The following is a 26,452-nucleotide window of genomic DNA, read 5'->3' on the forward strand; positions in this document are numbered from 1 at the left end:
TTTTCGAGTGATTTCGATTTCTTAGAAAGTTCTGTTTTCGATTTTGCGACTTCCCAGGTCCCACGTTAGATGGGGGAAAGCTTTTGAGGTGATTAACAAGTAATTAAGCCAACCCCAAAGGCCTTCATCTTGATTACTCCTTTTTAGGATATGGCCCACAAGGAACGCATCGTGTAATAGCAAGTTACATCGGAGTAGAACTCTTCCACTTGATGTGGAGTTCAAGAAAGGATCGGGCGTCAAACTAATCCGAAGAGGTTAAGGAGTATTTGTTGCAGTGAAAGGACTTGGATAAGGTACGACTCTCAACAAGCTTCTATAATCGCAAAGGGGACAAGAATGGATTGGATCACGCATTGAGTAGGGTAAGAGTTGTGGGAGGACATGACCAATTGATATTGACGAAGACACAAGAGATACAAGTGGGGAGTTTGTGACATCTCGAATATCGTGTTTAATGAGAGAAGGCTTGGGTTGTGATGCATAAATAAATGAGATCATCCCACAAAAGGCCACCATCTTGAGTACTCATTTTGGTGGTTTGACCTTCGTGGCCCTATTGGGTTGCAACGAAGAACTTACGCAATGCTAGAGATACCAATTTACTCATGTACTGAATTAATATATTAAGTGATGTGACACTCTGTAAGTGTTTATTTAAGTTAGTGAGTCCATTTCAGCAATTAATCGGAAGATGACCCGTTATTGAATGAAAAAGTCAATGAAACTCCTAATTTGTATCCCTAGTATCACTTGGAAAAAGTTAAATCTTAAAGCGCGCATGCTGTCCAGCCTTGTGGCAAAGCATGCACATGTACACGCATACACACCTTACATAAACTCGAATTACATGCATCGTGCAGCTGATTGGTATCAGTTCATTATGTACTCCATCAAGTAAACAAAGCACTTGAATATGTACACCATCAAGTAGACAAATTAATGTGGCATTAAGGAGTATAGATACTGCACGTATCTTGAATCCAAACAAACCTGTCACGATTGCAGCAAATGTAGTCTGTTCTTGTGGCAATGGCTTCTTCAGCTTGTGCTTTGAGCGACCAATGTGATTAGGGTTTTGGGGGGAATCTGGTATGAAAACAACATCGGAGCACCATTTTGGACGAGAACCGCGAAAAGATTAGATGGCCACCATTTATAGGGCAACACCAAGCCACATTTACGTATGGAGCAAGCAAGCGCATCGAGAGACTGATCGAAAAGCTTTTTTTTCTTTGGTACTTCCTTCACTCTCTCTCTAGTGCAAGCATACGTGGAGACCGCCCAACATGATATTCAAGACACTGTCAAAACCTCAGAATCATGCAACCTAATCTCTCCTTGTTTTCCTTTTCCCGCATGTTTCGTCAAATCAGATCAGATCAGATCATCATCTTCTCTCGTTCCCCATAAAATTGGGTGGCAGCATACGGTGGAATTGAACGCGTAATGGCTAGATGCTTGGGGAGGGCAGGATGGTCAGAAAATGATGATTATTATTGATATCATGGGCCTTCCATTGAAGAAGGCAATTAAGAGATGATCGAAATGTTTGCGGTAAATGGTGAGAATTCACACCTGTAAAGCTCTCCCATTTCGCTATAACTCGCAACGTCTCTCATGAGTTTTTGGCAAAGCATCATTACCTTCTCTCTCTCTCTCTCTCTCTCTCTCTCTCTCTCTCTCTCTCTCTCCCTGTCTCTCTAAGCGCCACAAAAAGAAAACAAAAAGAAAATGGACAAAGAAAGAAAGAGCCCATAAATAGAACGGAGAGAGAGAAGTAGGAGCAGTAGCTTGCTCACTTTGGTTTTCCTTCTCCATCTTTCCATCTCTCTCGCTCTCTCTCTCTCTTTGGGATTCGTGTGTTCTTCATTTTTTGCACCACCCGAGATTTTCCGAAAGCTGAAGTGGCCGGAGAGTGAAGCTTAAGAGAGAGAGAGCCATCACCCGAAGCCCGAAGGTCAGTCCTCGTTTTGATGGTCTTTTATAGGAAAGAAATTATGCGATGGTATTTTGACCAGAGATATCTATCTATCTTCACCGCCCATGTCGTTCTTTTTTCTTTTAATTCATTGAATTGCAGTTTTTGGTACTTCAGAGATCTTTATCTTAGATCTATGGCCATTGGCCTGCTGATGGAAGAGAATCTTCTCGCCATCATCTCCAAGATCTTCCCTATCTATCTGTCTCTCTCTCATCTTCATTTTGATCTATTAATAGCCTTAGTTTCTGAGATTACTCCGAGCCTTCATTCTATTTTTCATCTTCTTTGTTTCTTCTCAAGTGACAAAAAAGGAAAGTCATGGCCTTGAGCAATCCAACAAGCATTTTCTCTGAAACCCTCGTCCAAAAATCATACCATTTACCTAATTAAGGATTGTTTTCGTCATAAAATTTGTATCCATCCTCATCATAATTTCCTGATCTCGCCGAATTTCTGTGAGCTAATTCTAAAACAAAAGATTTGTACGAACATCTTTGTACTCTCCTGAAACCAAAAGCTAGAAGATGCATGCCACAGCAGACGAACTGGCAGTGAAGAGAGAGAGAGAGAGAGAGAGAGAGAGAGAGCGAGATTACATGAAATGGAGCAAGCATATGGAATGAGAAAATATTTGCTTTTTCACTCATTCTTCAAATGTTCCGACATAGGTTAGGGAAAAAAAATTGCTTTCCTCAAGATCTTGCACAAAGTTGTGTTACAACTCGTACGGCCTTTATGGGGTTCTCTATGAGTTGAACTTGAACACAGCAGGCGTCAACTTTTCAGTTTCCTCTCATCTTTCATGGGCCAAAAGAAAAACCTCAAGCGTGAGTCTTCCCGAGAAAAAAATCGTCTGATAAAAAAAGAAGAAAGGTCAAACCAAATGCCCGGTTGCTTAGATCTGTTAGTTTCTCGACACATGTTATAGATTTTCCTCTTCTACATGTATTTGCATAAGCATGTGCTCAGAAACTTAACCCTTTTCGCTGAAGCACTTATACATGATATAAACTCACTCCCGAACACTTAACCCTAAACCATACGCTAATACATGAGGCTGATTATCTGATGAGCTTGATCATCAGATCATGGGGAGAGGAAAGATCGAGATCAAGAGGATCGAGAACACCACGAACCGTCAGGTCACCTTCTGCAAGAGAAGGAACGGACTGATGAAGAAGACCTACGAGCTCTCCGTCCTCTGTGATGCCGAAGTCGCCCTCATCGTCTTCTCCAGTAGAGGACGCCTCTACGAGTACTCCAACAACAAGTAAGTTTGTAACTTTTATTTTTATTTTTTGGGTGTTATTATATATATATGCATTCATCTACATATATATATATATATATGTATGTATATATTCTTCAAGTTGGGTCTTTTTGCAGGTTCGTGAGGAGAAAAAGATGCATAGATTTGCATAAAATTTTGTGTTACTGTTGTGTATATATAGATAAATTAGTCACTAAAATATCTAATCTGATTCATTTTTATATTTCAAAGATTGTATTTACATATATATATATTTAATTATGGAGTAGAAGGAAAAAAAATGAATGAGTATGTCAGTCAAATTAATCGAGTTGACCATTAAAATGAAATATTGTTTATGTTGAGAATTAATTTGTTCCTAAGAGTTGCAAAGAACAAATTTTTTTTATAAGCTATGATGCATCCAAGAGGTTCAAATTGTGAACCATTGGGAAGATGCAACATTTAAAGTTAAACTCTAATAGTTGCAACTTTAAGATATTAACGTATTCATTTCTTTTTTTGGGTCCATAAATAGATTAAAAAAAAACCGTTTAAAATAATGACAAATTCATATACGCGACTTTCTTGTTTTTCTTCTCCATACAATATCTCTTTTGAACTTTTGGATTTGGGTTTATGGGTGAAGAGCACTTGAAGTTCATCATATGTTCTTTTGATAGGCATAACATCATGGAGTTGGTACTATATATGTATTGAATTTGTAGCCTCTTTTTTTTTTTTCTCTTCCACAACATCACGTGCATTTATTAAGTGACCGACTAATTAAAAAATTATTTTTTGGTGCATGAGTTGATTGATGGTTTAAGGTATAAGGTTGACTCTCTTCTTTAGCTTTCTTGATTTTGAACTTTAAATTTCTAACTTCTTGTCCTTCGACCGTTGACTGTTTCTATTTTCGGCAAGGTGGAATGAGCATGGAGTGCCAACGATTTCTCACATACCTCAGCATTATCTCATTATCATAACTTAATCTCATATTAACTGATTCTGAGGCCATAAAGACATGACACGATGGGAAAGAAAAGCAAGAGAATGATATAATGATTTGTACTTGTCTGCCATAAACTTCATCTTTCTCTACATTCAAAAATCTCATTATAATATGCACCTAAAACGGTCGACAATCTATTGGGCTAAACAGATAATATTTTTAGGTCATTACTTTTCGCGCATTATTAATGTCTATATATTTTCTATCATCTTTTGATGTTACAGTTGCATATAATTTATTTTGAGTTTGCTTAATGATGAAATAGTCAATGATATATAAGATTAGAGTTGTAGAAATACCACTTAGGAATAGAAGAATACCATTAAAAGGGCTGTATTTTCTTCATCAAACAACACAAACTATATAATGTTCTCCATCACCTATTGAGCCATGATGGATCTGCAAGTTCAATTTCACTTTGAACACATTACTGTTGCAAGTTCAATTTCACTTTGAACACATTACTGTTGCTGATATATATATCCTATGACTTCTGTTATTTCACTCTAGAGATAGGTCATTGATATTTTCTGTTCAGTCTTTAACGTTTCCTATGAACCAAAATCTCTCCTAGGTTCATATAGTTACACACTAATACATGTTATTGGACTCATGTCCTCAAGATATGGACGTCTTCTGTTTCTCACCTCTTTTCTTGGATTGTAATTTAACTGGTGCCTTCTTAAGAAAAATGATATGTTGGAAAGAAGGTGACAGTCTTTCTGAGCATTTTAGAAAGATTTGGGTTACCGCAGTGCAGTCCATTACCTAATGTTAAGTCTATATATGAGTGACTAATGATGTTTTGGTTGCCCGTTATGTGCTGCCCAATTATATGGGGCTTTACAGATCCTTCACTTTCAAATTGCCGTTTGTCCCGCAATTTCTTAAGGAAATAATCAATAGGACACAATTGTAAGTATTGTAATAAATTGGTAAGATGATTGCTTCTTGATGTTGATCATAGGAGGAAAAGTTTCAATCTAAATTATAGTTTCAGGTATATTTTTTTTTTTGGTAAGGTAGTTTCAGGTATATTGTGTTTTTCTAGGATTGAATTCCTAGTTGTGAGACCCACATGATCATTATGTCTATGATAATGCGTTGATTTACATAGGCCGAGTCGATGTAAGAAGGACAGTGTGAGGGTTTGACTTCTTCTTTTTTTTCTTTTTGTTTTCTAGGTCTTATTATTATGTTGCTTTGGCTTAAACGAAAGCAATCTATGTAGTGTTTTTGTTTCTTTTTTTATTTTGGAATCCCCATAGACTGACCCTTTTATCGTGGGACTCAGACTGACCCTTTTATCATGGGATTCAATGGCTCTGCCAGTCCATCATGGAAGTCCACTCGGTGTGGTATGATGGCCCGTCCATGTACGAACGAGAACAGGTGATTGCATGGAATGGGGTTCTGATCTTTTTGCCTCCTGCAAATTCCGATGCATGCAAAAACCTAGAAAGCAAAAAGGAAAAAGAAGAAAATCAAGTCTTTTGGTGGTCATATCATTTCCATTCTCATCTCTCAGAACAACACTATCTGCTCATTGTTCACTCACCGGAAGATTTTGCCCCTCCATTTTTCAGCTCTCGCCGCATTAGTTGTGTGAGTGAGCTCAATGTCATCGTACATGGGGACTCTGGGGGCATGTGTAATGTCCCTGATCGAGACCAAGAAGGAGGGTTTGCCCTTTTGATCATCTGATGTGTGCTTTGAGTCTCATAAACCCTTATACGTATGTTTCTTAATGTTATATGGGATACATGCCTGAGTAGGGCTGGGTACCGGGTAATAAATTAAATTATTTTTTTCAAGTATTAACAAACATTAAAATAATAATTAATGAAAACACACCTACAAATCAATGAAAAACACTCCTTCAATTACCCTAAAAGAGAACGTCTAATTACTTCGGCGTCTTTGATGCTGTGTCCCTCACCATGATTCAAATCATACAGTGTTGCCATTCTCCCTTTGTTCCTATTGGGCATGTTTCTTCGGAGTCAATTCTTGCAAAAACCAACACATGCCCTACAATGGGCATTTATGAATTTTTGCAGACAAGTTGGACCTATTGTCTTCCAAGATCCGTTAGTTAGCATTGAACGTGGGCTCCAGTGGTCAGCAAGTCATGAGCCATGGTAGAGAGAATCGAAAAATTGATGGCTCATCTCTTCCACCATTTCAGAATGTCGACATTGTTTTCGCCAACTCTATCAATGTATTTGGAGTAGTATGTTCCTGAGTACGTCTCCCAACTCATCGGTAGATGAAGACAAAGGCATAGTGGAAGGCCATAGCATGTTCTACTTCTTGTGAAGTAGAGAGCATACATGTTTCTGGGAATAGGTCGGTGAGGGTGTCATCTTTGTTCATGGAATGGAACTTGTCGTATTCAATTGACTGGCATATGCAACATAAGTATTTCGGAGCCAACTCATAACACCGTCAATATCTATTTCACTTGGACCTCCACACCCAATCCCAAATTTTCTTAGTATGGAGCAAGGAGAATTTTGAGCCCCTTCAACTTGAATCTTGGATCCACGACAAAGGATGTCATAAAAACAGACGAAATGTTCTTTTAATATTTGACATATGTTAGGCTTTCATGGCACTACTCCTTTGTTCAAGAAGGAATCACCCTCCTTGTTCGCCAATTGAACTGGCATCATGTATAGGAGCAGAATGGCCCGGCTACTTGACGGATAATTGCTAACACTCAAAGTATCCATCGCATCACTGAAAATCTGCAAGAAGTCCCTAAATACTTCAGCAACCCTCCAATCTTGTTGTGTAGAAGGCGGGAGACCGGCACTTTCGCTATGAGTGGTGGAGTAGGGCGTTAGAACACCCATCTCCTCGCATGTCTTCTTCAATGTCTACTACGTTTAATCCTACCTCGTTCTTATGTCCAAAGTGAGTTTTTTAACTTGTCTTCCCTGCGTCATATACCAGATCTCCAACTCTTAATGCCTCAATGGGGGTGGATCTAATGTATTGAACCCACCCATATAAGTTGGCCACAGGATCACAAAACTGGCAAAGGCTGCCTTGCACGCACAACTTAATGCAATGGCACATGCACCGCATATGGAAGAAAGTTCCATTGTAAATGGTATTTAGCGGTTGGATTCGAGGGCGGATGAAGGAGGTGTTCATTTCTAACCCCAATGCCTGAGTGTGAAGGAAAATTGATATTTCTATGAGTATTGTTTCAAGAAGTAACATATATTTACTTGGTTCATAACTTAATGCCCTTTTGTTGGTGAAAGAGATTGTATTGGATAAGTATGGTTCCTCGTATCATCAAGTGCAAACAGTGGAAGCCACTTGTACTTTCAGCTCTTGTATCTTATTTGGTCCATGAGATTAGTAATTTAAGTTTTGGATTTAGGGTTTTTGAGGGATGAGGGCTACAAGAGTTGTAGGGGTGTTTTGGGAAGAAAAACAATAATGGTATGTAAAAATCTAGCATATCAACAAATGGTAGGTATAATTTTGAATCTACTAAACTTATGGAGTAGAGTGGTGACTTTGAAAAGTAGAGGATGCAAAAGAGTATTAGGACAAATATGAAGGCTTATTTGAATTTTCCCATAAAGAAATCATGTTATTTCTCTAGTGCTATGTATTGGTGTTATGGTTTGAGTTTGGAAAGCATAAAGCAGACTTGATTTCTGTCACCGTGCTTGTGACTTCTTTCCATCTGTACTGATCTCTCTTAGCCTATCTTAATATCCTCCTTTCTTCTTGTTAATCCAACCAATGAAACCTCGATTGAGCTATTCCTAAACTTACGTGAAAGATTACTAATCCAATGATTAAGCCTCCTTCAAATTCTATCCAAGCTGGTGGGTTGGTGCCTGGTGGCATAATCTCTTTATCCATATCCAACTTGATATTATTTTTGAATTATTTTCGTGTGGATCATTGAAATGACTAATATGAATATCAGTAGAAGAGATGGACAGAAAGTTGGTTCCTGTAAGTTTGTTTGGACATCTATCACTATTCTGACCATTTACTTCTTCCATTTTTTTATGCATCTTATGAATGTTCGTGCATATTTCCATACATTAGCTTCGAGCGAAACCGAGGGTCTCCTCTCGTTTGCTCTCTTCCGTGAAAATCAATCCTCGAATGTCGAAAAGTGCCCTGAACAAGTCAAAGAGAATGACCGAGTCACGTCCTTTTCTTTCCTAAACTTTTCCCTACTTTCATGTTAAAACATAAATGCAGCAGAAAGTCTGTGAACGTTGTTTCGTGACAAGAGATCCTGTTTCATCTGAGGAGGTTTTGCGTCCCCAAAAAACTCACTAACATCATGTGTATCTACAGTTTAGCAAAAAATACATATATTAACAGTAGTTGAAGTGATATCCGTAGGGAACTTCTTCATGAGGTGATGAACAAACTATACTTTCACCAGTAAATTTTTTTTTTTTGAAGTTTCTCTTACTGCATATTCTTTTTGCACATATTGTTTCACAAAATTGAATCATAATTGATTAGTGTGGTCAGTCCGATATAAATGTGACCTATATCCATAAGGAAGAAGGGTAAAAAGTGTATAAGGTAATGATGCAAATAATATATTTGGAATGGAACCCAATAACCTTATCTACAAAAACCCTAGAAAACCACATAAAATACACCTAGAGGCCAAATCATAAAGTGCGCATGGATTCAAGTCAGGTCCAGTCTAGCTAGTCCCCTTACTAGGGACGAACTTGTCAAATGGTCACCGTCATGGACTCGACCCACGTCACATACACATTAAAATACTTATTCAGTATATATATTGAATAAGATTTATTCTATGAATGATCTGATTTTTTACGTGAACCGATCATAATATACAATTACTTTTTGAAAGAATTGCTTATTATGACATTATCAGTGATGACAATTTCTTTCTTTATGGTGCTAAGAAGACTAGAATCTTACAAGAAAGTTCTCAAAGGGGATATTTGAATGGTTAGTAAAACTGATCAAGATATTATGGTAGCTTTGTTCATTTCACAAATAGAAGTTTCATATTATTTAATATATAATATTTACTACAATAATTTTAGTACTTGCACTTTGCATTTTTCTTTCTTACACCAGAGCTGTTTCAACCAAAGTTCCAAGGGATTAATTGAACATGAATTTGCTCTTCAGTGCCTCCCTGTTCTGGCTAAGTTGATCGTGCTTCCTCGTACCCGCTAACAATTGCTGGTCTTGCCATCAATGTCACATCGTTAGAATGACCACCACCTTCGCTTGTATCGTGCTTTCCAGCTTCCATAGCTTTGTAACAAGTTTTTCCCACTTCCATCGGAATGTGTAAGAATTGTTTCAGACAATAGCTCACTATCTTATCAATGTCTCATCCTAGCAATATCACAAGGTCACATCCTAGAAAAGCTAAGGGTGGTTGTCATTGTCGCCTCATCACGAAATGTCACATTCTAGAAACCGGAGCCGAGCCGATACGATCATTAATGGGGAAGACTCTTTCTTCATACACTCTCATGTAGTTTTGAGATGGAAAACAAAATACTTTAGCAATCAAAAAAATGGATGACAATAGAGTCCAATCTAGTAGTCTAAATCTTTATAATGTATAAACCCACAAGTAAATGTTTTGTGTGCTTGGTTCGAGTTACCTCACTCGTGAATTTTTGTGAAGCCATCTTTAGGAGCATAGAATTGTGTGTCTATGATAATATACTAGTGTATGGAACGGGGGACTAGTGCACCTCGTAAGAATTAGTCAGGTGCTCAAAGAGTTCCGGACACTCCCATTAGTATAAAAAAAAAGATATTTTATGTTACATCTCTTTGTTGATTTAGTTGCGTTCTTTCCATTTATTTCAGTAAAGCAGCACTTGTATTTTCATCAGTTACAATATATGAATGTTGCTAAGATGCAAATTGGAATATGCATGGTCCTCTAACAAATGAATCATTCCCCTATTGAATCTTGTGCATTAAACTCTATTAAATTGTAGCTGCAGATATCTTCAAACCGGAGCTGACAATTCCTTCTAAGTTTAAGAAATTTCATGCTGAAGTGCAGTAGCGCTTTTGTGGTGAAAATATCAAATATTGACATACTTTTGGCTTATATGTGTAGCATAAGGTCCACTATAGAGAGGTACAAAAAGGCTAATTCAGATAGTTCAAACACAAGCTCTGTCATAGAGATCAATGCTCAGGTGGGTTACTTTCTATTGTCTTGTAAGTTACTCTTAGCATGTGTAATTAGTAGGGCATGGATCCTCCACATCAAGAAAGGTGAATTGCCACCATCAATCTCCTCTCTTGAAATGCATGATATATCAACCCACTTAAAAATCAAAGGTTGAGATTTACTTAGCAACCAAAAACCCTGACCATCTCTTTATCTTTGAGTGGGTTTGTGCGCCATCCAAGATGCTCTTCAAATGAAGCAGATTCTAGCCCTTGTAACTGTTGTTTCGCACAAAAAGAACATGTTATTACTAAGTATTCTCAGAAGATATTTCTGCAATTCTTTATGTTTGAACTTTAGCTGAGAATCCTAGCATTTCTACAAAGGCTAATGCTAGGTATACTAAGTTATATTGTAAATTGCACAATGAGCACCTTAACAAGGTGGAACATGCTCCACTCCAGTAAATATCCCCGCATCACTTCATATATATATTTGTATAATTTTCAAAATGCAGTCGTGGTATACCTAGAATTATTCTTGTAAAAATAGTCTCTTTTCTTACAGTGACGCGTGCATATGATTTTTTACTTGACAAAATATTTCCCTAATTGAAAAGTTTCGTCGCATGAGATCCTTTTATCTTAGAAAGATTAAAAGAATGAGCATTGTTAGATACACTGAAATTGATCCATAAAAACTTATATATGAAGTGATACGGTAGACTGTAGGCGTACATTTATACGAGTGGCCGGTTATATTTGATAGCCAATAAGATTCTAACAATTATGTAAATATGTAATAGCAGTGTATTTCTAAGGATTGCCTCTGAAGATGACATGTAGAACTGTAAATGGCTAGAAAAACCTTATTTTCATTGGAAGCACTGGCTTTCTTGCATTCTTCTTAAGAAAACACAGCCACATCATAGAGTGATCGATTTGGAAGGATTGTTCTTATTTGGCGCATTGTTGACTAACCATGGGATGATCATTCCATATTACGATATAAGCAACTAATATTGAAGATGATGACCTTACGTATTGGCCTTCATGTTTGTTGTTAATTATGCTCTTAATTGCTATCAACATTGTGAAAATTGTACTGCTTTCCTTAAATTTGGCAAACTGTTCCAATTGGTTATATTCTTTACTCAACTAACGTCAAGATAGATTTCACATTTTTCTCAAAGAAGGCTGGTAATTTCTCTTCATCATTTCTTTTATAAGGAAGCACTTATATCATTATTTTTCTGCACAATGATCTCATGAGTATAATATCATGCTTGTTGTAAGTTTTGTATTGTTCTTGAGAAAATATACATCTCATGCTTAGCAACTAATATTACTAAGAAATCCGATGAAGCCCATGCCATGAACTAGTTACTTAGGATAGCAATTTTGTAAATTGGTTTTTGTGTATTTAGCATTAATCTTAAGTAGAAGGGTTAGCCTCCTCCTTTCCACGAGTTAAATCCATAGTATAACAACCTGTGACATTTCACACTGAAGGATTTTTCCACTTTTGTTCTTGGTTTTTATTTGGATCGTACTGGCGGACATAATTAAACTGTCAATGTGTCAAGGTCATATTGTTTCTTGCCATTCTTTCATGTTCATGATATAGTAGTTAATGCTCTCTTTTCTTTTGATTTTGGCCTTTACGTTTCACTTGACATAGTATTACCAGCAAGAATCTGCAAAGTTGAGGCAGCAGATCCAAATGCTGCAAAACTCCAACAGGTAAACTTTCCTTGATCCATCTATATATCAGCCCGTGCGTTCAATACTGGCTAAGACTCAAGATTGTTATGTATTTAATCAATTTGGAGGAATGCCAATGACCACCTGATTCTTAATCCTTTATATACAAGACCTCTCAATTTATTAGTAAAATTGAGAGACATCTTTTCTAATTAGTAGATTGCTTTATTTGGTGCTCAGGACCTTCTAATGTTGTCATGCTTTCTAGGCACTTGATGGGTGATTCCTTAAGTTCACTCTCTGTTAAGGAGCTGAAGCAGCTGGAAAATAGGCTCGAACGTGGCATCTCGAGGATCAGGTCAAAGAAGGTACAAGTTTTAGTACCACGTGTTCTTAATTTATTGAAGATTCTGAATCTATGTAAGTCGCGTCATGTTTTATGAATAGATCGCGTGTGCACGTGCATAAAAGCTGCTTGTACTAATGCTCTCACTTAGAAACGCAAACTTTTGTCAGACTAGGCCGGTTCTTCAGCAGCGATACTTTTCATTTTGAATCGCTTCTTTCCAACTGGTATACATACATTTCAGACGGATTGTCATGTTCTATAGTCAGATTGTTTCAGACGACAAAGAGTATTCTTTTTCCCCTCTTGGCTATTATGTGTTACTAATAATAACTCCTCCCGACAGCATGAGATGTTGCTGACTGAGATCGAGTACCTGCAGAAAAGGGTAAGATCAGTTCTAATTCACCTTTTAGTTGGCCTTGTAATTTTTAGTATTAACCATACTACGTGCATGAAGTTTGGATATTCTTTCTTATCAGGAGATTGAGCTCGAAAATGAAAGCGTGTTCCTCCGCACGAAGGTACAAACGTTGTAGAGACTACATTTACTTGATATGCAATCAAGATTACAACCAGAAGCTATATACATTATCAGAATTTGTTATGTAAAAACTCGAAACATCAATGTGAAGACATACTTTAATGTAGCAACTCCAGTATCAGCCGTCGCGGCAAGGATCTTAAATTAATTTTCTCGATCCTCTTTAAAAACTATTTGATGTCCTTGCACATTGCTTATTTGGTTTCTTTCAGATTTCCGAGGTGGAAAGGATTCAACAAGGAAACATGGTTGCTGGCCCTCAGCTTAATGCAATGGAAGCATTGGCTTCTCGCAATTTCTTCCCTACTAACATGATCGAGGGCGGAACTGCCTACTCACACTCCAACAAGAAAGTTCTCCATCTCGGGTATACAATTTTACCACGTCGAAAGTTCATTGTGATTTCCTCATTTATACTTAGTTATGTGTCAAATAGGTATTCATGCCCTAATAAACATCCCAAGGATTCGAGTCATAGAGAGTTTGACCTAATGATCTCAATATTTGTTAGATTGGCTCCCTATTTTGTGTGTAAAATTCTTCTTCAATTTGTCTCTAATTATCGTCTCTGATTATCTAATGAACATCAAAATTTTTATGTTTTGTGGAAAATCGCTCTCTTATCCATTGAGCTCAGACTTTTTTTGTGCTCATTACAAAGCGACGGCAATCTATCATAGATGACTAATGTGCAATAGTGTATTTGTAACGTGTTTGTCTTATGGTAAAAGTTCTGATGCTGAATTGAGCTGCATTTCATTGAACAGAATTACTTGTTAATTGTGCAGGTGATTCACCAGGCTGGTTTGGGTTGAAGTACATCCTCTATTTCTCAAGAACAATAATTGTGGTTTACGAACTTACAGTAATTTATGTGTGCGTACTCATTTCTATTATGACCGTACTGAAGCAGCACTTTCGTATCTTTTCGTCCTCGGAACTATTGCAATGACTATGCTGTTGTGTGATCATGTCGTCATGCAGTTATCATTGAGGGGTATTTGGTGAAAAATATGCAGATCAGCCTGTACTTTTTGGGTGTGTTAAGGGGTGCTTGACAAGAAGCACCGTATGGTATAATCACATATGAGAGAGTATAGACATAAGACGATGTTACCTAATTTAAGTACGGCGTCCCAGCATAAATAAACATTTGAAGTATAATTTTGTCGGGTATCTTACTGAAAGTTGAGTGAGAGATCACAGCCTAGACGATCTGTTCATCGGCCAATAGACCACGAAATGAGGGTACCTAAACTAGTCATGATACGATGGCCGAGGACCGAAGTGTCGCGCCTAGCTTCGGGCACGTACATGTTCATCCCTATATACTAGTCATCATATTTATTGGAGCATCGAACTGTCAGAATTTACTTAAAATTTTGGTAGCGTTTTTTTATGGCCCAATCCTAAGTGGATCATCTTATATATCTGGTATGTCATAATGTTGAAATGACCCGTTTCGGAGATTGAATCTCACACGGTAGTACTGTATCTGATGAATATCATATGACTATGGAAGTTACATATGTGTCCCAGGTTTTAGGTTGTCCTAATCACCATCTAATCGTACAAAACACACTCGTATCAAGTATAATCGTCTGAAAACAACCGATTGTTTATTTCGCAATGGCTTGAACCAATCCGACGAAGAATTCCTTGCTTGATAGGGCTTGAGATTACAAATCTAAGATGAAATCTCAATGCATGGGATGTGGGGGCCCCACCTTTCTGTATAAATGGGCTATAAACAAAAAAATTGTTTCTCCATGATCACGTTGATCAAGGCATCATCATTTAAAGTGCATCGTAAGTAACCTAACAAGGATTGTGAGATAAATGACATTAAGAACATATATATATATATATATATATATATATATATATATATATATATATGTTTCTTTTCTTCCACGCTTTTGCTTGTTGAGGCCCTTTCATAAGAGAGATCTTTCACACACTCTACACGCCACTGCATAAACAATACCTCTTGACAAAGAAATATATACTTGCGATATTATCCATCAAATGAACTACACAACCAAAGCAAGACATGTTTAGAAAAACTGAGTTGCTTGATACCAATTGTAATAATGTCGGCATATAGATAAACATGACGTTTGAAGATATGTACCACAAGAACTTTCAAGTTACCATCGTGGATACCCAGCTAAAAGGAATGTACGAGATGACATCCAACCAATGTCTAGGCCCGAATGTTTTCACAGTTAGGTCATAGTATGGTACATCGACTTTCGGCTTGCTTACGGAGCTCCTGGGTCTCCCTCTGTGCTTTTTCTAGACTCTCCCTCAGAAGACGGATTTCATCATTTGACTTCATTTGAGCAAACTGCGCAAGCTCTTCTGCCCTCATTCGAGCAGCTTGCTCCTCAGCCAACTTTTGCTCCAGTCTAGTTGTTGTCTCTCTAAGCTTCGCTTCAACCTAGATAAAAGAATCATTCATAAGCTAAAAGATAAACCAACCCAAGTAAAAAGCTTCACTTTTAAGGAACAGAATATTATCAAGCACCCTCCACTATTTCAGATAGTAGTTATGGTTCTACCTTTCCTTAGCAACTGACTTTCAAGGTTGAAAACTTATCTATAGGTCCGACAATGAACTATGTGAAAAAGGAAGCACAGAGTTAGAAATCCTTCAGCATATAAATTTGGACTACTTCCATGAATATTAGAAATTCCAGAAGAGGACTAATGCAGAAGAACAGATAGGCACAAGCTATTATTCTGGGAAGCAACCCTTTCTAGTTTCTCCGCTGATAAAAAGTTCGACCATATAACTCTGAATCAATGAAAGCACCCGACCACAAGGACAGAGCAAAGGCTGATATAGAAGTGTAATGAAATTTATACCATCTCAGTGATTCGCTGCAGCTGCTCTTCATAAGATTTATGCATCTGCTCCTCCAACTTCATGAGCTCTCCTTTAGTGTATCCTTTCAAGGAACCAACAACTTCTTGCTGTTCATGGAGCTTCATTGCCCCTTTCTGTTGATAGACATATACATTACAGAATTGAGCCAAAAGTGACACTGGCACACATTATTTAATATGCTTTCAACAATCACAACCTACGGTTGTCAACTTACCTTCATTTCAACAAATAGATCATCTGTATAAGGTTTTCCATCATTCGACACCATGACCATGTTTACAAGGGATAACAGATGCTGAACCTGTTCAATCCTCTTGGTTTCATCCTTGGTCTTGTTGTCAAATAGTACCTTTCGATTCTCACAGAGAAGTAAAATGTCCTATAAAATAAGGATGGTGCATTAACATATGTTAGAGCAGAATTTAAGAGATGACACACTAAAGAGAGACAACGCTTCATGCACAGAGTTTAACATCCAATGCACGTTGCAAGAAAGATAGCATCACTAATCAATTTTTGAGTACACATGCATGTCCAACCATTCAATTCACAAGGAAATGATAAAGGCATGCTGACAGACACATCTGGCTGGTTCAATACTTTAACTTCCAAAATTACCAACGCTAACCAAATATTAAAAATAAGATGTTGTCTGACAAGGTGTGCAATATTAAGTATGGTCGAACACAATGTGGTTTATGGGGAACCCAAATCAGTGTTCTAGTATTCCATGATAACTTACCTCATCAAAAAGTTTAAGTATATAGTATTCTCAGTGACAATAAAATCTCAGGTCAAAAAGCACATCAATGCTGGTGTTAAGTGAAGATTAATTCTTGAACAAAGAGTTGTAGATAGGATCGTAGGAACTACTAGAAAAGAATATGCAGTTCATGAAGCATCCAATTTATAGTCAAGAGAGCTGTTTAATTGTTCTAATGTAGATTCTTCATTGGTAAACTCTTAATCCAATAGAACTCCCTCTTGGCCCGACAAATTTTCAAAAAGAAGAAGACAATAGTTTACTGCATTTCTCATATTGCTCAAGAAACAAGCAGTCACCATAATTACCCCCGAATGATCCATAAAAAATTGCGGAATTCATCTCAAACAGCAGAAACACGAGAAACCTCTATCTTTTATTGTGCTATAACCTAATCAAATGAATGACAAGAAAGAAACGTTTACTTTTATCATGCAATAACCTAAGAAAATGGAATACGAGAGAGAAACCTCTGCTTTTTTTAATCAGTAAGAAATCTCTACTTTTATAGTGCAATAAGAAGTAAAGCAGGCAGAAAATGAACCTTCAAAGGCTGTGGGCACTCACGACCCAAATAGTCCTCCAACGTCTCATCATTATCGTCAAGCTCATCTCCTCCAGTAAATACCACAATCATGTAGTTAATTATTTTACTGCCAAATAAAGTTCTCAAGCTACGGAGAGCAGCTTCTTCTTCCTCTGAAAACCGTGTTCTGACAGAGAACACTACAAGTACAGCATGAATTCCATCTTTCGCCATATCAATACATTTTACTATTTCTTTGCCAACAAAATCAATTCCAGCAGAGATATCAAATAGACCTGCCACAATATGCATTATCAGAGCCGCTATTTGCCAGATAAATGTCTGGACTAGCCAATAAGCAAAAGCTTCAACACACAATTTTTTTCTCTTGAATTGGCGTAATATAATTTCATGTACAAGATTGATCCCACAATCATACCTGGCGTATCTATCACATTCATAATTTGGCCATCCCGCAGGACAGTTCTCTGCAATTCACAGGTGCTTGTGACGCCAGAAGAGCTAGCCCTTGACTTAAAGGCCTTTCTTCCAAGAATGGTGTTCCCCGTAGCACTTTTGCCATTGCCAGTACGGCCAACAAGTACCAGTGTCTTAATCCCATTGCTTGGGGAAGTAAGCTCCCAGTCATCATCGATTGCACTTCCCCCCATCATGTACCCTGCATGTATACACTCACAATGATGTTTAAAAAAATATATATAATTATCACAGCCATCTGTTGCTATATCACGACTGCACTTCGACACGACTTCAAAGAGTTATGTCAAAGCTTGATTCTATATTCTAGCAAATCATTTTCCGTTTATTTCGTTTCCTCCCCTGCTTCCGTTTCTCTTTCCATTACCAAATTGAGACATCCATAGAGTCTCATCAGTTGACAGTTATCAACATACAAAGGTAATCAGGAAACTTATGCTTCCCAATTTCACTCTGACTGATATCATGCCCTGGTGTTTGTGAAAATTCCCCAGAGACTTGTTCTCAAATTTGAGACCCATTCAATTTTTCTTTGAAATTTCCTGATAGTCCCTGGGTCCAGCACCGGCCCCCGCGGACAACTAAACGAGTCAAATGCAAGAATTCTCACACTCGCTCCCCGCAGTCAATATTACGATCAAAACTGAGCGCATCGGAAACAAAGCAGAACAGCCGACAAACAAGGCACTCGCCACACGAAGAACTAGATATCATCACGATCGTCGAGTTTGACAACAACCCACATCCTCAAACGGTGGATAATGATCAAACAAACACACAATCGATGAGCCGGAGCAAAAAGGAGCGATTTTGATCATCGGGATCGACTTACAAAAATCAAGAACAGACCAAGAGGCACGGAACCTTCAAACCCCGCGGCGAAAACGGAGAAGGGTCGCGAGATCAACTTACTGGGAACCCAACAACAGAAGAACGCGCAAGAGGGACGAGCTCCAAGTCCGGGGAGATCAGGAAGACAGGAATATAGCGCCGGGACAACCAAGAAAGAGATGGCTTTTCTTCACCGCCTCGGGCTTCGGGGAAGAAACCCTCCTATAGATTGGATCATATGAGGGGCAAGTATCTGGTGCATTCATCCGCAGCGGACGATGATGATCAAGAAGAAGAAAGTCGTCAGCTACTGGGTCCTACCTCGGACTCGATCCACCTTATCTTCGTCGAAACAGGGGCAAACGATAAACCCCGCCTAAAAAAAAATTTGAGGACAACGACATGAATAGTTTTTAAACTTTAATTTAATATGTAATTTAATTTTTAAATTTTTAATTTGTTCAAATAGTACATGAACTTTAAGCTAATGTTTAATGTGATCCATGAACTTTTAATTTGTTCAATGTCATTCCTTAACTTTTGGTACACGTTCAATTCAGTCCCTAAACCATATGAAAATGTTCAATGTAGTCCCTGAACTTGAATTAATGGAAATGATTGCATTGAACATTTTCATTTAGTTCATGGACTGAATTCAACGTGTACCAAAAGTTCAAGGATGACATTGAACAAATTAACAGTTCAGGAACCACATTGCACATTGGATTAAAGTTCAGGGACTACATTGAACAAATTAAAAGTTCAAGAATCAAATTGCACATTGGGTCAAAATTCAGAGACTATTTGTGTCATTTTCCCAAGAAAAAATGAATCAAATTCAATTTGACGTTTATTTTGGACATTATATAATACACTTCTCACGATATGTTATTTAAAATTTTAAAAACGAAAATTTTTATTTAAATCCAAAAATTTCTGCTTAAAAAAATAATATAGGATTGTGCATATCGATATTTGAATAAATTTTTTTGTCACTATATTTGAATACTTTGAAAGACGTGTTTATTTAGCAAAAATTGCAAAGGTTACCGGAAAGAAATGCTCGAAAGTGGCCTTCTCGTATTTGAATTGCCGGTTGAGTTCAATGGGACCAAAAAAAAAGTTTATTGGCTTGAATTTGTTTGGTTTAAGCCAAACATTCCAAAGCATGCATTCATTGTTTGATTAGTTATTTCGAATATATGTAAGATAAATTTACTCATTTGTCAATTAATATAATATATTTAAAATAAATTAAATGAACATATTTACGAAAATATCCCCATACTATGAAAATTTGAGGTCCTCTTTGCTTTATATCATATTGTTGGTGAGCGATAAACTTATACGTGATTATCCAAAAAAAAGAGTTAAGAATATGAGTTATATTCAAAATTTAAAACTAATAAGCATCTTAAACGATGGTTGTGGAAAATAGGAAACTTAATTTGGCTTGAGATTATGCCGAAACAATGAATAAAGGAAGGTTAAGGCCTAGTTATTCCATTCTAGGTCTTTTTTAAGTAGGCAAAATGACACTAAGGGCCCGTTTAGCAAGTTGCCAAACAGTGAAAATTTATGTTCTTTTTTTCTCAGAATCAGTTTTGGAACAAAAATCCGTTTGTTAAATTTTTTGTTCTCGAGCACAAATTTGCAAAAAATTGTTTCTGGAATCAGTTTTGGAACAGAATCAAGAAGCAAAAAAAAGCATATTCTTGATTTTGGGAACAATTTTTCCATTTCTGATTTTTCTTGGTTTTCTTCTTCCTTCTTGGTTTGTTCTTCTTCTTTTTCCTAGCCTACCTCGGCCGGCCGCTAACCACCGGTGACCGGCCAAGGCCGGCGAGGGCGATTCACGGCCGCGACGGCGAGGCCGACCTCGTCGTCGCGACCCAGACGGCGGCGAGGGCCGCGATGCCCTCACCAGCCCTAGCCTGTGGCCGATTGCCGGCACCGGCGACCGGCCATGGCCAAGGAAGGGAAGGGAAGGGAAAGAAAGAAAAAAAAATGAAAAAAAAGAAAAAAAAAAGAAAGAAATATTAAAAAATTCAAAATATTATTAATAAAAAGAAATTTTGTGCAGTTACCGAACGTATTTTTATTCCTTTTCTATTTTAAGAATAGAAATTTTAGGCAGTTACCAAACGCCTTCAAATGCTTAGAAATTGTTCCTGGGCACGGAATAAAAAAAATCATTTCTGAACAGAATCAGTTCCCAGATACAGAATCGTTATCATGTGCACCCTATTAGTTCATAAACTTTGACCCAATATATAATGTCATTCTTGAACTTCTGATTTGTTCAATACAGTCATTGAACTATTTATAAATTTTCAATCTTGTCCTTAAACTTTCAATTTGTTGTATGCCATCCTTCAACTCTCTATAGACAAGTCCAATTAGTCCTTCAAAACCATTCACAAATTTTCATAATTACAATTACCCATATTCTTTTTGTTATTTCAATCCATTTCATAAGTCAACCAACAAAAAAGATTATCCCTTTTTATTACCTTTTACTTTTTTGTCTTACTAAATATTGCGATAGTTTTATTTAAGTATATTTTAGCTTATGATTTTTATATAGAAAAATTATAACCTCATTTAGAGTTGTATTAGGTTAATATTCCTGCTATTTCAATTTTCCAATTTATAGATTTAACTAAAATTAATTAAAAATGACACGCGTAATCTTGAATATTTTATTTATCTATAAGATTAGGAACAAGATTTTGATTAACATAAGTGCAATCCTCTATAGATAAATTAATATCGTTTTTAGATATCCTTATGCAAACGCTTATTTTTAAAATATGAGGAATATCAACCCGACATAACTCTAGATAAGGATCTATTTTACTATTATAGAGATTTATAAGCTAAAATATACGTAAATGGAACTATTGTAATATTTATAAAGGCTAAGACAAAAGGCAATGAAGAAATAGCATAATCTTTTGTGATTTGTGAAATGGATTGAAATGAAAAAAATATTCTAAAATACGAGCAAATTATGAAAAGTTATGACAAAGGATTGATTTGACTTCGTGAAAGGCTAGATTGAATAAGTTGAATGTCGAGGGACTGGATTGAACATTTAGGAATAGTTTAGAGACCAAATTGAACGAAATAAAAGTTTAAGTACGGTACTGCACATTAGGCCAAAATTTAAGGACTATTTGCGCAATTCAGTGGTAAAATTTCTCACGCACTTAAATTATAAGTCAATTTGGTAACCTAATTATCAACAAAATCTTCCTCCCTCTCATTTTTTATTCTCTTTCATGCCCACATGAAATAATTTACATTATGTGTAGAAGATAAGAACTCATTAGAATTTCATCAGTGGAGAGGTCCATCTCCTTGCACTGGTCCTAGTAAACATTTATGTATTGATTTTAAAAAATAATAAAAAGAGAGAGAGAAAGGTGACTACAACTAATAGTCTAATGTCCCAACTAATAGTCTATTAGCTTCTAAGTTAATAAATGAATATTGACCTTCCGGATAATATGATAAGGTCAATCATTATTGAATGTTATAATCGATTTTATTTATCAAGTCGATGCTCCTTATAATTCTTATAGTCCCTTTTGATTTCGACTTCAATAGGACTAGAATTTCATATTCTCAAAATACCTAAATATCCTTTCGATCTCTAAAATGCGACTTGGACCTATCCTTAGGATAAGGGGCAACCATAGAAACAACAATGCGTCTTTCAACATTATGATCCATCAAAACCACATCGTCCTCACAAGTTAGAACAGGGGGGATCAATTGAGATAGATACATGTTTTTCGGGTCGAATTCGGAAATATTCTAAAAGTTTGTGGTGATTTTCCAATTCAAACTTGATTTCTGGGATTTGATGGAGTAGGGTGCTAAATAGTTACCCTGGACCATCCTGTTTTTTGACCCTCCAAGTTGCAAGGATGCCCATTGCACACAGAATACAATCAATGTTATCTCCTCCTCTGTTTTGTGTTACTCTGAAAATTTCCAGAGGCGAATGGCGCACGGCAGTCGGATTTCGTGCTACAATTCACCCGATTTTCTTGATCATAAGGACGCGTCGCCTTTTCCCGATCCAAGAGACCCACACGGGATCACCTGTCACGACTCTATACCCCGCGTTTGCATACAATGTGCGAGCGCCAGAGTCGTCCTCATGGGCTCGGAGCACCAGATACAGGTAGCCCCATCCCATGCAGAGCTCATCACAGGCTTTGAGCAGTGCGGTCGCCACTTTCCGCCTCCTGTTTAGGAATTAGAATCGCGATACGTTCAGCTTGTCACGATGGAACACCTGCTGTGAAAAGGTAAGATAGATGTTGACCTGAAGCTCTCGGACACTGCAATGCCGGACACATAGAGGTACTCTTCAGCTCCCGGTAAGTACTGAAGCACGGCCTCCTCACTCAACACCGTGACGTCGACCACTCCGACCACTCCATCTTCGTGCTCAGGAACACTCGCCGTGGGCTCAGCCACTAAGCAGGCATACCTGTTTTGATCGATGTCAGTTTTGCTTTTATTTTTTGCTGACATTATTGTTGACGAATTAGGATAAACTGCGATTGCACTGCAGTTGATATAATTTCTTGCCTGTCTGAAGGCGAGTTTCGGAGTTTGTAAAGGAGCCCGGCGAGCACTTCTGCCTACGATAAGGTGTGTTAAAGCAGGACATGTTAGAGTCTTAACACTTAACCGCGATGAGATCACGTGATTACTTCGATACCGTAGTTCGCTAATCTGAGGCGAAAAATACTCCGGCGAGCGAAATGGATCGGACTCTAAACATTATCGGACCACTTGATATACAGTCGATCTAAGAATAAAATTCTTCGTCAAGAAGTTCTGGTTTGGTTCCTAAGCACAAAATTCAAGTGCATTCATGGCTTTATGGGGCGTCCGAAAGAGATGCGAACCTGGAAAAACTGGAAGAAGAGATCGTTGAAGAGAGCCACCGGTTCATGGAAGGCTTCGGCTTGGATTCGAGCCACCGCCCTCATCTCGACTCCGTCTTCGATCAACCTCCTCGCTCCCCATCCGTGCGCCTTCACAAGATACTCGAACCGTCCACCGCCGCCGTCGTCTCTCCGCTCTGTCCTCAACCCCGTAATTCCTCCAAATTCCGCTTCCTCCGGCGACGACAACGCGCACCGTAATGCGGGAACTCCGCCTCTCCCCTCGCGCCGCCATCTTTCTCTCTCCCGGAGCTCTCTGCAGCGAACGATTTGACAGACAAGATCGTCGCCGGCGCTTTGTTTAAGGCTGGCGTCGCGGAACAGGCCTCGCGCGAAGCAGCCGCTCGAAATGAGGTGACAGCTGGGAGCTATCATATGAACCATGCTACGTTAGAGCACGACCGGGGGGCGATCAAATGGCTTCTTCTGCGTGCTTGGGCGTGCGCGTGTGCGCAGTTGCACGTTCTTTATCCATTGAAGCTCTTGCTCGAGCACGTAAAGACCATCAGTTTTCTGATCACAGAAATCTGTGGAGAGGCCATGCGCGGACGGCCTCAAGGAGTGGTCCGTCGTCACCATTATCTATGTTTCCCACGAGCCAGAAGGAAAGCGCCACGTGGATGTAAGGAGAGCCTAACGATTGTTTCTCAAATATTTTTTCGAAAACTATCATGCGGGCCCTAGGGGTGTCAAAAGAACCCGCTGAAACATCACCCAACTTGACCCAACCCGATTCAAACATGAAATTTTTGTATTGGATCGGATTGGACCTTAACTTGTTTAGGTAATAGTAAAAACAAGGCTTTAGCTTATTTTGGATCTACCCGAGCCTGCCCGAAACAAGCCCACCAGAAACAAACAAGGACCATATGATCTTCTTGCTCCCAAGCCCCACCCGAAGCCCTATCGTCTTCTTCCAGAGCTCCGCTTTCTCTCTCTAGCGGATCCCGTCTCCTCCCCAGTACTTTGACTTGCGCCACCTCCCTCGATCCACCGTCATCGTCATCCCCCCCAGGCATCGAGCTCGAACCAAGTCAGTCCCCGCAAACCCTAACTCCATCCCGATTTCGTGAATGAAAGCGGGTCCATCGTGCGTCGCCAACCGCTACGTCAGGTAGCGGATTCTGAATTGTGGGTCTTTCGAAGTTTCGCTTTTCCGATAGCAAATTGTGGGTTTATCGCTGATGGGTGCGGGTTTGCTGTTCGATGTGAAGCGAATTCCGTGGTGGGTTTCGCGTGCTTGTTTGTATTTGGGGGGGAGAGGGTGGTGAAGTTTTCGTTTTGCGTTGGCTGCATTGTTTTCGAGGACTGGGGGGAGAAGTGGACTGATGGAGCTGCTAGTGAAGATGGTTGTAGTGATTCTCACGTGGGTTTCGCGGCGTTTTGCTTGCAGGGCCGGTTGTGGTTCTGGATTAGGGTTCGCGGGCTGGTTCGCGAGTTCGGTCGGAGGAGGAAGAAGGGTCGCTATGCGAAGTGAGCGTAGAAATCTGAAATTGGAAGGATAGGCTGTATAGCATTGGTTGACTGCGCTTCGAGGTTTGTAGAGTTGAATGGCTAATGACCGTTTGTGATGCCGATGTCTAGTTGGGTGTCTTGGGTGTCTGAATTCGATTATTTTGCAATTTGGATCACTGAATTTCTTTGCAATTGATGCACTCTGTCCATTTTCCAACCAAATGTCCAGCAAAAAACTAACGTGGCCTATTATGTGGCAATTTTTACCATGGTCAAAGTGCATCAGCTCAACCAATTTTTTTTATTCTTATTGCAAATTTACTTTTTCATATTCAGATTAGGCATTTAGCAATTGTTGTCTTCTTCATTTCTTACTTGCAGTAAGTGCTGTTAGAGGAAGCTTTCTGCGAACAATGATCACAGTAAAGCTTTTACGTTGTCCTTTTTAAGGGCTAATCACGAGTATTCTGGTGAAGGATCAGCATGTGAAACTATTGCTGAGGGGGCGAAAAGGGAGCAACTGCTGGAAATTGTTCATTTAGACAGACTTTTTCATGGGCAACTCTGGATGAGCAGCTGACTAACTCATCGATGAACAAAATTTGTTTATACTTCATTGAAACTGGGGGTCTACCAGTCTTTGTTGGAGAGTTCTACAAAAGAATGAACATGACCTAGAGCTTGCTTTTATGGAATTAGTGCTCTTGTTTGTCGCAGTCAACATTAGTGCTTTTATGTTGAGGCATTTGCTATCTAGAATATTATAGGCTTGGGCATTCTCCACAGCTTACTAGACTCTGTCCTTCATAGTCCATGAATGAGGTCCAGTTGGTTCCTTTTTCATTACATCCTTCAACAGCTTTACTTACAATATAATCCAACACTTAGTTTGTGCAGATTTTCTATTGTACTTTGCTCTGTATTGCTTGAACAGTTGATTGGGTGCCACCATTCACATCCATTTCCAGATAATTAATGTTAAAAACAGTTGGCTATTGCTTGCCTAATGAGCATCACATTGTAATTGTAACTTGTTTATGCTACTGTAATCTTTCTAGATCAAACCTGCTCTTCTGTATCGGCTTCTGGCACTTTGAGTGCATCATAATATTTTCTGCTTCAAGGTATCTGCACAAGCACTAACGAAGCTATGGGACAGCATGAAGATTTTGAGCAAAACAAGGTGCTAATAAAGTTATTGAGAAAATGAATCGACCGCAAGAAATGATTAGTAAACCTCTAAACACGAATCTGACCCGAACCGAACCGACCCGACCCATTGACACCCCTAGCGGGCCCAGAAGAACGTGCGAGCCCATCGCATCTCAATTATTGAATATTGTGGGTCTCATGTGATCTGACGATGGAGATGAATCGAGCTGAGATGAACTGAGTGTATGAAATTCGCGTACTCATAATTTTGCCTAGGAGCATTGGCACCACTCGAGAAAGGTTATGTGGTGATCAATGGTGATGACTCGGCTAAGTGATCAA

At 38.5% G+C, this 26,452-nt stretch overlaps 3 protein-coding genes and 1 long non-coding RNA gene across 5 annotated transcripts; 2 read left to right on the forward strand and 2 right to left on the reverse strand.

Moving 5' to 3' along the window:
- Positions 1 to 1,744: 1,744 nt before the first annotated feature.
- LOC115686781 (agamous-like MADS-box protein AGL11) lies at positions 1,745 to 13,993 on the forward strand. The gene is made up of 9 exons (XM_030612177.2): positions 1,745 to 1,960; positions 3,070 to 3,254; positions 10,373 to 10,454; positions 12,110 to 12,171; positions 12,401 to 12,500; positions 12,825 to 12,866; positions 12,961 to 13,002; positions 13,235 to 13,389; positions 13,811 to 13,993. The coding sequence occupies exons 2-9, from the start codon at positions 3,073 to 3,075 to the stop codon at positions 13,812 to 13,814; spliced, it is 669 nt and encodes a 222-aa protein (XP_030468037.2). The 5' UTR covers positions 1,745 to 1,960; positions 3,070 to 3,072; the 3' UTR covers positions 13,815 to 13,993.
- Positions 13,994 to 15,078: 1,085 nt separating this feature from the next.
- On the reverse strand, positions 15,079 to 18,794 carry LOC115686780 (immune-associated nucleotide-binding protein 9-like). Of its 2 annotated transcripts, none has more exons than XM_030612176.2 (6): positions 18,535 to 18,794; positions 17,644 to 17,883; positions 17,223 to 17,500; positions 16,130 to 16,294; positions 15,894 to 16,028; positions 15,079 to 15,465 (listed from the first exon to the last, which is right to left on the reverse strand). In XM_030612176.2, exons 2-6 carry the CDS (start codon positions 17,876 to 17,878, stop codon positions 15,256 to 15,258), a joined length of 1,023 nt encoding a protein of 340 aa, XP_030468036.1. In that variant the 5' UTR covers positions 17,879 to 17,883; positions 18,535 to 18,794; the 3' UTR covers positions 15,079 to 15,255. The 2 variants fall into 2 exon arrangements, with proteins under 2 accessions (XP_030468036.1, XP_030468035.1); XM_030612175.2 differs by having other exon boundaries at positions 18,615 to 18,793.
- A 3,442-nt stretch (positions 18,795 to 22,236) lies between these two features.
- LOC115686765 (uncharacterized) lies at positions 22,237 to 24,060 on the reverse strand. Its single transcript, XM_030612158.2, has 4 exons — positions 23,465 to 24,060; positions 23,142 to 23,194; positions 22,873 to 23,040; positions 22,237 to 22,792 (listed from the first exon to the last, which is right to left on the reverse strand). Exons 1-4 carry the CDS (start codon positions 23,885 to 23,887, stop codon positions 22,579 to 22,581), a joined length of 858 nt encoding a protein of 285 aa, XP_030468018.2. The 5' UTR covers positions 23,888 to 24,060; the 3' UTR covers positions 22,237 to 22,578.
- A 370-nt stretch (positions 24,061 to 24,430) lies between these two features.
- LOC130137411 (uncharacterized) lies at positions 24,431 to 24,996 on the forward strand. The gene is made up of 2 exons (XR_008815859.1): positions 24,431 to 24,617; positions 24,718 to 24,996. It is a non-coding gene; the product is annotated as an uncharacterized LOC130137411 (long non-coding RNA).
- The last annotated feature ends 1,456 nt before the right edge of the window (positions 24,997 to 26,452 follow it).

The sequence above is a fragment of the Syzygium oleosum genome, unplaced genomic scaffold (assembly GCF_021117445.2).
Source record: "Syzygium oleosum isolate NSW1041296 unplaced genomic scaffold, Sole_v2.1 Sole_v2.02, whole genome shotgun sequence".
NCBI classification, from domain to species: Eukaryota; Viridiplantae; Streptophyta; class Magnoliopsida; order Myrtales; family Myrtaceae; genus Syzygium; species Syzygium oleosum.

Coding starts and splice junctions, on each gene's coding strand:
- LOC115686765 (XM_030612158.2), bottom strand. CDS start 23,887: ATGGTTCATATGATAGCTCCCAGCTGTCACCTCATTTCGAGCGGCTGC. Junction 23,195..23,464: donor TCTTCTTCCAGTTTTTCCAG/GTTCGCATCTCT, acceptor ACCTTATCGTAG/GCAGAAGTGCTCGCCGGGCT. Junction 22,793..22,872: donor GCAGTGTCCGAGAGCTTCAG/GTCAACATCTAT, acceptor ATTCCTAAACAG/GAGGCGGAAAGTGGCGACCG.
- LOC115686781 (XM_030612177.2), top strand. CDS start 3,073: ATGGGGAGAGGAAAGATCGAGATCAAGAGGATCGAGAACACCACGAAC. Junction 12,172..12,400: donor ATGCTGCAAAACTCCAACAG/GTAAACTTTCCT, acceptor CATGCTTTCTAG/GCACTTGATGGGTGATTCCT. Junction 12,867..12,960: donor TCGAGTACCTGCAGAAAAGG/GTAAGATCAGTT, acceptor CTTTCTTATCAG/GAGATTGAGCTCGAAAATGA.
- LOC115686780 (XM_030612176.2), bottom strand. CDS start 17,878: ATGATGGGGGGAAGTGCAATCGATGATGACTGGGAGCTTACTTCCCCA. Junction 17,501..17,643: donor GAATGTGATAGATACGCCAG/GTATGATTGTGG, acceptor ATATTGTGGCAG/GTCTATTTGATATCTCTGCT. Junction 16,029..16,129: donor ATCTATTTGTTGAAATGAAG/GTAAGTTGACAA, acceptor GTCTATCAACAG/AAAGGGGCAATGAAGCTCCA.